This window comes from Nicotiana tomentosiformis, chromosome 1, assembly GCF_000390325.3.
Source record: "Nicotiana tomentosiformis chromosome 1, ASM39032v3, whole genome shotgun sequence".
Lineage (NCBI taxonomy): Eukaryota > Viridiplantae > Streptophyta > Magnoliopsida > Solanales > Solanaceae > Nicotiana > Nicotiana tomentosiformis.
In genome coordinates this window covers 96,027,610-96,037,009 of record NC_090812.1, presented here as the reverse complement: position 1 = coordinate 96,037,009, position 9,400 = coordinate 96,027,610, and the positions used below count along the sequence as shown (strand labels likewise).

The window sequence follows — 9,400 nt, the reverse complement described above, 5'->3', positions numbered from 1 at the left end:
TCAACGTGTGTCCCAGGCCTTTTCTCTTTTCTTTCAATCTCTCATGCTATTTGATTAATTTTTTTCTTAATTCTATTTAATTGATTTTCTAACCAAATAAAGGAAACACAATTGTCAATAGGGAAAATTACGCGACACATCAAATATTTATACTGTATTTACCATTTATAGCTATTTCAGTAAATTTACCATTCGTTGCACGTTTGAATACAATTGACACATGTTGTATTCGTTGCGCATTTGAATACAAGTGATACAAGTTAGTAACAATTGAACAATAACTACAAATGGTAATTAGATAAATTATAGTTATTAAACTTTAAGTCGTAGTGGTTTATGAAAATTCCTTATTGTCAAATGTAACTTGCCCAACAAAATTTCAATGCGGCAAATTAGAACGGGCTACATGGGCTAAATGGCCACACTGTCAACTATCTTTTGGGCCATAATATAGAGGGAGAATGAGGCCCGTCATGGAAGAATTGCAGGCCTCATAACGAAGAATTGCGGGCCTCAACTATCGTGGTTTATTTTCGTTATTGATGGACTATTTTTTTTCTAAACTATTTTATTTTGCATAAATTCTCTTATTTTTACTTTTATTACTTGTGGTGTACTAATATTACTTGTAATGCTGAAATTGGAGAAATAAAAATATTGAGAAAGAAAATCTATTTTAGCAACATAAAAAACACGTGATAGTTCTATTAGTTAATGGTCCATTTAAATGTTTGGTCAGTTGAATTAAAAGTGCTATTTGAAAAAGTAACTAGAAGTGGTAAATTGATGAAAACTTAAATCAGAAAAATAAATTTTTGAAAAAACATATGCTCACAAGATAATAGAATATGAGAAAAATAAACCTACCCTAAAACTTGAGGAATCATTTGATATTAAAAAAAATCAAGATAATTGGAAAGACTTTGGGAAGTGAGCTCACGCCTTGAACTACCACTTAAGTAGTTAAGTGTGGTATTTGCAGCTGTGCCGCTTCACTTTGTTTTTAGGGTTTTTCAGAGTCTCTCTTTCTTTTTACCTTTCTCATCGCCTCAGCCGAGACACAGAATTCAAATATGAGGTAATTTATCTCTTCATTTTCCATTACGATTCCTACTGTATTCTACCATTTTTCTTTACTTTTTTAAGATCTCAGCTTATTACCTTATTTGTTTACGAGATTATTGATTCATATCTGTACTTTAATGTCTTCGGTTCTAGAATTTGGGGTTTTCTTCTTCTTTTTGCTGCTTTAACAATTATAATATCTTTTTTACTTTAATTTGTTGTTTTGGACTGGGAACTCTTATATCTCGTGAATGTAATACTAGTAATCAGAGGCGGCTCCAGGAATTAAATTTTATGTGTTCAACTTTTAAAGTTTTCAGCATTGAACGAATTATATGTTTAAAGTTATTGGTTCATATCTACTATTTATATAATTTTAATAATTTTTTACACATAAATTTTTACTCCGCGTTTATAGTTATGGTTTCAATTGAATCCGTCAATTGGACACTACATCCGCCCCTGCTAGTAATGGCAGCTGCAGATATGGAAGTCTTCGTTTCTTGTGGTTTATGCTTAATTTTTTTCCTACATAAGCAGTATTATTTAATTTTAAAAAATGTTACTTATGATGAAAAAAAAGAAAAAGAAGTTAATCCTTCTTTCACCTGTATCCCAGAAGAAAAAGGAAGAAATAAATATTTTACTCTTAAAGAGCGCTGCGAAGTGGTATCAGTAATAAAATAATACCCTGCTGGTTTAGAATTAGTCTGATTCACTCGGACGTGCTTGTGGCTTAGAAGAAGATTCACATTCTCACTTACAGTGTTTGAGCTAAAGCTACTATAGTTTGGATGAAACCATAACTCTAACACTACATCCGCCCCTAGTCATGACTCATGAGAAACTTATACACTACACTTACTGAGATAGACTATGTTAAATAGTTTTCAGTGATCAAGTTTCCTTTGCTTAGTAGCTAGTTAGAGTAATATATTTTCTTCTCTATCCAAACATTAAAATGATAGAACAGATTCCTATTTTAGTATGTAAGTGAGTTTGGTGATGCCAAAAAGTTTTGGCTGCTTAGATAATTTCTTTTGTTATCCCCTATATGTGAATATATTATGACTCTTCTAATATGCACAAAACCCTTCATTCATATTTTTTTTTGGTTGGCAGCCTCCATCCCCAAGTCAAGTGGGCCCAGAGACCTGATGTGGTGTATCTCACAGTGCTATTACCAGATGCTAAAGATCCGAAAGTAAACCTGGATCCAGAAGGAATTTTTACCTTCAGTGCTACTGCTGGGGCAGGAGATCGTCACTATGAGCTGAAGCTTGAGCTCCAGGATAAAGTTAATGTTGAGGTAGGAGGCATTTGTTTGATTTGGTTACGTCATTAGATTGATTTGGATTTTCTAGTTACTCATATATGTGTCCAATAGGGACAGGTTAGATAGAGCTAGCGTGACAGAAATGCTGTAAATCATGCTTATAAAAGGCAAATCACTAGAGTAATTGAATCAATCAGAAAGGCTAATTTTATAATTTAGTTATGATAAGATATAACAAGGGGATGTCAGTTTATGTGATTTAGCAATCATAAAATAGTGACAAGATGGTGGCAGTTTGTGTGGTTTAGCTATCATAATATAGTATCTAGTGGTGAAGAGGAACTGAGTTACTGAAGACACAAATTTTAACCTGCCTTTGATTTAATTGCTATACTTGTCTATCCCCGGTACTTAGAATTGCATTCTAATTTGCAATTTCATTCTGAAGGAGAGCAAAATTAGTATTGGCGTGAGAAGTATAGTCTGCGTTTTGCAAAAGGCAGAGCCAAAATGGTGGAACAAATTATTGCGTGGAGATGCGAAAGCACCACACTATGTGAAAGTAGATTGGGATAAGTGGGTGGATGAAGATGATGAAGCTGATGCTGGTATCATCTCTATCATGTTCTGACAATCTCTTACCATAGTTGTTATAACACATGCAGAAACTAACTTTGTTACTGCTTCATATGTTTTTTAGGTCCTGGCGATATGGATATGAACTCAATGGATTTCTCGGTAAAAATTTAATGTGTTACTCTATATATATGCTGCATGTTTAGTTTGGAGTATCTTCTGATCTTTCTCTTCACTGGTGTAATTTGCAGAAATTCGGTGATATGGGTGGAATGGGAGGTGATATGGCTGGAATGATGGGTGGAATGGGTGGCATGATGGGCGGGATGGGTGGCATGATGGGCGGAATGGGCGGGATGGGTGGCATGATGGGTGGAATGGGAGGTGATATGGCTGGAATGATGGGTGGAATGGGAGGTGATATGGGGGATGACCTTGATGACAGTGATGATGAAGGTAATTTGATAGCTCTGAAGCATGTATAGATTGCCTGATTTTTCGTTATGTTGATGTTTCGTTGGATTTGTATCCTCATTGAATCAGTGATAACATATTTTGCACAACTTTGTTTGGCCTTCTTTGTCTTTTCCTATCCTCTGGAATGCACAGGTGGAGAAGAATTGGAGCAAACCTATTCAAGCATGTTGCTTTTAAAGACATAACTACTAAAATTTTACAAATGATTGAGGAATTTATGCATTCTGTGTTATAACGTCATGCCTAGTATCGTACGTGATTCTTCAAAATTGATATGGTGGAAATGGCGGAACTTAGCAAAATCTTGTACTAACCGTTTCTGGTTTTTCTACAGCATTTGTCATAAATGAGATACTACAAGTTGTTAAATTTCTTTTAGAAGAATCTTGTAATGGCCATTCAGCAACCTTTTAATGTCAATGAATTCCAGTGGTCTCGAAGTGTTCTAATTTCTTAAAGTCATGTTCACTTGAGCTGCACATAAAGTGGTATACAAATAGTAACAATTGTATTGCTTTAGTTGACAATATTAAGGTACTTGATGAGATGTTAAAGGTTTCGTTGATCGGATGACACTTGAAAGACTTGTATGATGAGAAATCAAGAATTAGAAAGATTCTAAAACTTGAGAAGTAGATACTAGTGGATGTCTCCTTTGGTGTGTTTCAGGATAAAGCTTGACCCCCAGTGTTACCTCTTTCCTAAAGTTGATGGTTGCGGATAAATTTGGAATATATGTTGTAAATATGCTAATCAGGATATTTCCTAAAGAAATTATTTGCATACATTACCTTAGGCTATTTGTTATTTAAAGGAGTGTATATTGTTTAGATGCTTATGTTCTGAGATTTCCCTTCCTTCTACCTTGAGGTTTATTGTGGCCTTTTCTACTTGTCATAGGGTACTGTATATAAAAGCTCGATTTAATTCTCTTTTGCAGAGCAAGAAGTGACAAAGCCTTCAGCTAAAGCTGATGAGAAGGTAGATGAGGAGCCTAAGGGAGAAGGCAGCAAGGTAGCTGATGAGGCTAAATAGGGAAAAAGTGGGTGCTCCGCCAGGCTCTTGAGTGCATAAATAGAGGTTGTTGCAGAGATTGTTGGCTTTGCTTTCAGCAATGCACTAGAGTGGCATGGTTATTAGTAGTCCCTTTCAGTTCATGAAAGTAGAGAAGCTTGTTGAACTTGGGAGTTAGCTATGAGGGACATTATCATTTTCATCCACCTGAGCTGGAAAACATACCTCTATGCTCTATAATTTGGGTTTTTGTAATATTGTTTAAGTTCGACTGAAAATGGTGTTTTTGAATGACTTGGATCAAATCTCTGTATCTTTCTGAAGTGCCATCTCTCTTTTTCGTGCTACTGCTTTAATGTGTGGTAGTTAAGAATATAGTTTCGATTTGCTTGATACCAGGTTGAGGGGTTTTCATCCCTGTTGTTACTAGTAGTTTGGAAATGATTTTAACAAGAAAGAGGGTACGTGTACCTTTTGATGGATTTTTCCTGCTTAAATAATTAAATAATGTTTACAACCATTAATTAATTTATGCAAAAGAATAGTCTCAAGTTCACGTAGAGGAGGAGGAAGGTCACAAATGTAATTATGAGAAAAAGTTTTATCAACTGATTTGAATTTAAGGTACAATTGAATGAAATAATCAGCCGAGCGAGGAAGCCATCTACTTGGTCCTCTCTTCTCTGTTAGCAATTAACAACAAATTCGTTAGGCTTATCGTTCAGTGCTATTATTGGTTCTCTCTTTTTCTTTGGTACAACTATCCGAAACTTATGCGTGCACTATCCTGTGATCTCCATTTCCGTTGTTTTGATTGTGATAATTTTCTTTATCTATATGATATCTCACCACACTACTCGTGATTACATTATACTCTACAAGTTGGTCAATTTTGTTTTTTGTATAACCGTCAAACACTTGCTAATATTGGAGCTTATTCAGTCCAACCCCAAAATCTAAATCTAACTTAAGAAGAAAAAAAAAGTCCAACCCTAAACCCTTGTGTCCGAGCCGGAGCTTTGGTTCTTCGCTGTTACACAGAGAAAGAGAAGTAGAGTAGGAGCAACAAAGAAAATGGATGGCGCAGAAGAGATGGACATAGAACAACAATCGCTCTCTCTCCCTATTCCCAACACTTCTTCTAAGCGTTTTGGTATCAAAAACTCTATTCAGACTAACTTCGGCGACGATTACGTTTTCCAAATCGTTCCCAAGTATTATTTTCCTTGCACCTTCTCCCTTCTTATTATGTAGTAGTAGTATTAATTTTTGTTTCCCATCATAAAATAAAATTCTCACTGAACAGGAATGACTGGACATCAATGGCGGTATCACTCTCAACTAATGCAATTAAATTGTACTCAGCCGTAACAGGACAGTACATTGGGGAATGTAATGGTCATTCCTCGACCATTAATCAAATTGCCTTTTCAGGTCCTTCATCGCCACATGTACTACACTCTTGCTCTTCCGATGGTACTCTCAGAGCTTGGGATACTAGGTCTTTTCAGCAGGTTCCACTTTTTTTTTAAAACTATTTATATGCATTTGTAATGTGTACTTTCACACTTTTTTGTTATTTTATTTTTGATATCAAATAGATGGAATGCAGGTGTTTTCAGTAAGTGGTGGCTCTTCTCAAGAGATATTTAGTTTCTCCTTCGGTGGAGCCGATCACAATCTGCTTGCTGCTGGCTGTAATTCTCAGGTACTACGCCTTCTATCCGAAATTAGCAGTGGTTTATTTTAGTAGAATTTTAAGTTAGTGGGTGCAAAGAACCACTGCAAAATATTAGTGTTTGTGTATCTATGTAATTAAGAAAAAAACTATTTTAACTATATATGTGATTCAAATTATTTAGTTTGGTCCGTCATAAGCTATTGACTGCTTGCTTCAGCCTCCAAACGAGGAATTCAAATTGTTTGAAGCTACAAAAATAATTCTTCTTTGCCAGAAATAATTCCAAAGATCTTTTTATTATATGAGAGATGTGATTTGGCTTATTCTTTTGACTGAGGCACATGGATACTCAGCTCTATTTATTAGTATGAGATCTGTGGCAATTGACATTGGATTGTGGTTATTTTTGTACAGCTACACTTCTGGGAATGGAGAACCAAGCGCCAGGTTGCTTGCTTGGAGGATTCTCATACGGAAGATGTTACGCAGGTGTGTTACTATACTAGTTTATTGACTCATTTCCCGCTGCACATTTGGTCAGTAGGCAGTGGAGTATATTTTGATCTTCTTACAATTAATGTTCTATAAGTTAATGATAGTTTCTCATCAGAGCTAGAACAATTCACACCCATGTTAGTACAGCATTGCAAATTGTATTTCTTAGAGCTGAATAATCTGAAATTTCCTTTGTATTCTAATTGCATCACAAGAAAGATAAGATATAGCTATACTAGGTATTTGTCTTACTGTAAGTCATTAGCATGTTTTTGAAGTTAGTATGTTTGATAATATCATTGAAATGTTGACTGATTTGGAAGTTGCACTGCTCCACAATAGGCAGATATGATTGTGACATTCGTTGCATGTTCCCCTAACTATCTAAGACAGAGAGCAGAGAAAATTAATGACCGACCTAGCTGGGATGCAGAGTTATTTATGCTTCTGATTATACTAAATGCATGATCTTTTGGAGTCTTTTATCTTTTCTTTTTTTTGTATCTTGAAGTCTATTTTGTTGCTTGTGGTCACTTTTAGGTGCACTTCATTCCAGGCTATGATGATAGACTCATTTCGGCATCTGTTGATGGATTGATGTGTCTATTTGATACTGGTGGAGATATCAACGATGATGATCACTTGGTATCGGTATGTTAAAAATTAACTTTTTGCAGTCCTTTATATTTTCTCCTTGTTTATTTAATTTAATAATTATAAGTACCTCATCCAAAATTTAATAATTGTAACTACAACTACTTTGAGATGGTGCAGTCCCTGAAAACTTTAGGTGGAAAAGTCTACACTAGCTGTAAATCAATAGTATGTCTTATGTCTTGCCATATTATGAAGTTTTTTCTGAAATCCATGCTTTTGTCTCTATAGAGATATGCCAGATTGCTATTGAAAACTTTCATGAGCTTGGTTAACTAGTACTCAAAAGGAAAATAAGTAGTTACTGTATATTCTAGGTATAAAATTTTCAGGCATCTCTTGTTATGAGAACTCGACCTCCATCCACGCTCAGGATATGACACATTGTCTTCTTCTCATGATGCTATTGATTTTATTTATTCTTCACTTTTGAAATTGCTAGTTTAATGTCAGTACAGTGTAGACATTTAGCTAACTTTGAAGCAAAACCTGGGATATTGTAGTTTTGTTGATTCATAAGCTCTGCCAGTGTTTTCATGTTTCTATCTTCTTTTAAGTAGATTTCAGTTCCTTTTTTATCACTGTCTGCTACTTATACACAAGATGCAATTACAGGTACTCAATGTGGGAACCTCTATTGGAAAAGTGGGATTTCTTGGGGAGAAGAATCAGAAGCTTTGGTGTTTAACACATATTGAAACTTTAAGGTATTATAATTTCCATATTATCCTAATATGCTTCATTTGGCTCCTTGCCTGTTGTCTTTTATGCTAAACTTTTGGTCCCTTGACATAGTTGGTGTCTTTTGCATGTTATTGTGCATCTCTCCTGGTTGTAGATATCTCTGACGATGATCTAGCCGTTTTTACTCTTTGGAGGAAAAATCTGACATTCTCACCCTCATTGTTTTGTTTTTATTTCTTTTTCTGTGCAGTTTCTGGGACTGGAAAGATGAAAGAATTGAAGCCAGTTTTGAGGATGCTAGAGCTTTAGCCTCTAAGAGCTGGATCACAGACCATGTATGTGACTTGTACACTTATTCATTTCTCTATTCTTGTTAAAAATCTGATACATGTATGTTGTTCAAAAAGAAGACAAACTTATCCTAGTTTGCTGTTGGCAGTGATCTATCCTCGATACTTGGCAACTGCAATGTTCTGCACATGTTAGTTTTAGAAAAAAGAAATAAAAGGATATAAGATATCGGAGAAGTTGGAAAAATATATAAAGTGCTCTGGTATTGAAGGCAATAATTCCGAGTTTAAATGGAGCATAAATTGATTATTCTGGCTTAAATTCTGATGGCAGGTTGATTATTTTGTTGATTGCCACTATTCAGTGGAGGAAAACCGTTTCTGGGTGATTGGCGGGACGAATGGTGGTTCCTTGGGCTATTTCCCTGTAAGTTATAAAGAAACGCGAGCCATTGGTCCTCCAGAAGCAGTTTTGAGTGGTGGACATGAAGGCATTATTAGGAGCGTCTTGTCTGGCGTGCCAGGTGAGACCATGGATAACCACGGTATCTTTGGATGGACAGGTGGTGAAGATGGCCGCCTATGTTGCTGGTTGTCTGATGGTTCCGATAATAGCCAATCATGGATCTCTACTCTTGCTCTGAAATCAGAGAAGACCCGCAGAAAGAGCAGACATTCTCCGTATTAGCAATTTTTCCTTTGGATGGAAGATTATGTTGTATATTAGTTTTTCTATATTATGTCTCATAATTATATCAATGTAGGCTTGCTTCATTTTGCAAAATGCGGTCTTTCTTGGTTTGTTCCTTTTTTCTTTTTTTAATTATTTTGGGAAGGTGCTTGAGCTCGAAAAGATTGTGAGGGCGCACCAGAGCAAGTGTAATACATCTTTGGATTATCCTGATGGAAACCAGTAATTGTCCCATTTCTGAATTTTTGATTGTTAACTCTGCCTATGAACCCATGTCAAGTATATTTGATCCTATTCTGAATCCGGTCATTTATAGGTTGACAGTAAATGTGAAGATAATCGATCTATTATGAATCTTCTGAGTATGTATTAATAAAGTGAAAATTTTGCATAGCTGATTTTAATTAATTTAAGATCGAGGCTTTGGTTCATTGACTCTTCATCTGACTGTTGACACAATACACTCTTTCAGTATTTCAGCTTTCCATACTTGCGCA

At 35.5% G+C, this 9,400-nt stretch overlaps 2 protein-coding genes across 3 annotated transcripts; both read left to right on the top strand.

Annotated features, from left to right (window-relative positions):
- The first annotated feature begins 870 nt into the window (after positions 1-870).
- LOC104093916 (uncharacterized protein OsI_027940) lies at positions 871-4,731 on the top strand. 2 transcript variants are annotated; one of them, XM_070188155.1, is made up of 7 exons: positions 926-1,078; positions 2,188-2,374; positions 2,790-2,949; positions 3,042-3,079; positions 3,169-3,192; positions 3,286-3,373; positions 4,335-4,731. In XM_070188155.1, the coding sequence occupies exons 1-7, from the start codon at positions 1,074-1,076 to the stop codon at positions 4,427-4,429; spliced, it is 597 nt and encodes a 198-aa protein (XP_070044256.1). In that variant the 5' UTR covers positions 926-1,073; the 3' UTR covers positions 4,430-4,731. The 2 variants fall into 2 exon arrangements, with proteins under 2 accessions (XP_009598040.1, XP_070044256.1); XM_009599745.4 differs by having other exon boundaries at positions 871-1,078; positions 3,169-3,373.
- A 606-nt stretch (positions 4,732-5,337) lies between these two features.
- Positions 5,338-9,145, top strand: LOC104093917 (WD repeat-containing protein GTS1). Its single transcript, XM_009599748.4, has 8 exons — positions 5,338-5,622; positions 5,715-5,922; positions 6,021-6,116; positions 6,504-6,578; positions 7,125-7,235; positions 7,854-7,945; positions 8,173-8,257; positions 8,547-9,145. Exons 1-8 carry the CDS (start codon positions 5,483-5,485, stop codon positions 8,898-8,900), a joined length of 1,161 nt encoding a protein of 386 aa, XP_009598043.1. The 5' UTR covers positions 5,338-5,482; the 3' UTR covers positions 8,901-9,145.
- The last annotated feature ends 255 nt before the right edge of the window (positions 9,146-9,400 follow it).

What these genes read in the sequence shown, in the direction of transcription:
- LOC104093916 (XM_009599745.4), top strand. An exon ending in AGATGATGAAGCTGATGCTG is followed by an intron (nt 2,950 to 3,041) that starts GTATCATCTCTA and finishes TATGTTTTTTAG; the next exon opens with GTCCTGGCGATATGGATATG. An exon ending in TGAACTCAATGGATTTCTCG is followed by an intron (nt 3,080 to 3,168) that starts GTAAAAATTTAA and finishes TGTAATTTGCAG; the next exon opens with AAATTCGGTGATATGGGTGG.
- LOC104093917 (XM_009599748.4), top strand. Translation starts at nt 5,483, where the DNA reads ATGGATGGCGCAGAAGAGATGGACATAGAACAACAATCGCTCTCTCTC. An exon ending in GTTTTCCAAATCGTTCCCAA is followed by an intron (nt 5,623 to 5,714) that starts GTATTATTTTCC and finishes CTCACTGAACAG; the next exon opens with GAATGACTGGACATCAATGG. An exon ending in ATACGGAAGATGTTACGCAG is followed by an intron (nt 6,579 to 7,124) that starts GTGTGTTACTAT and finishes GGTCACTTTTAG; the next exon opens with GTGCACTTCATTCCAGGCTA.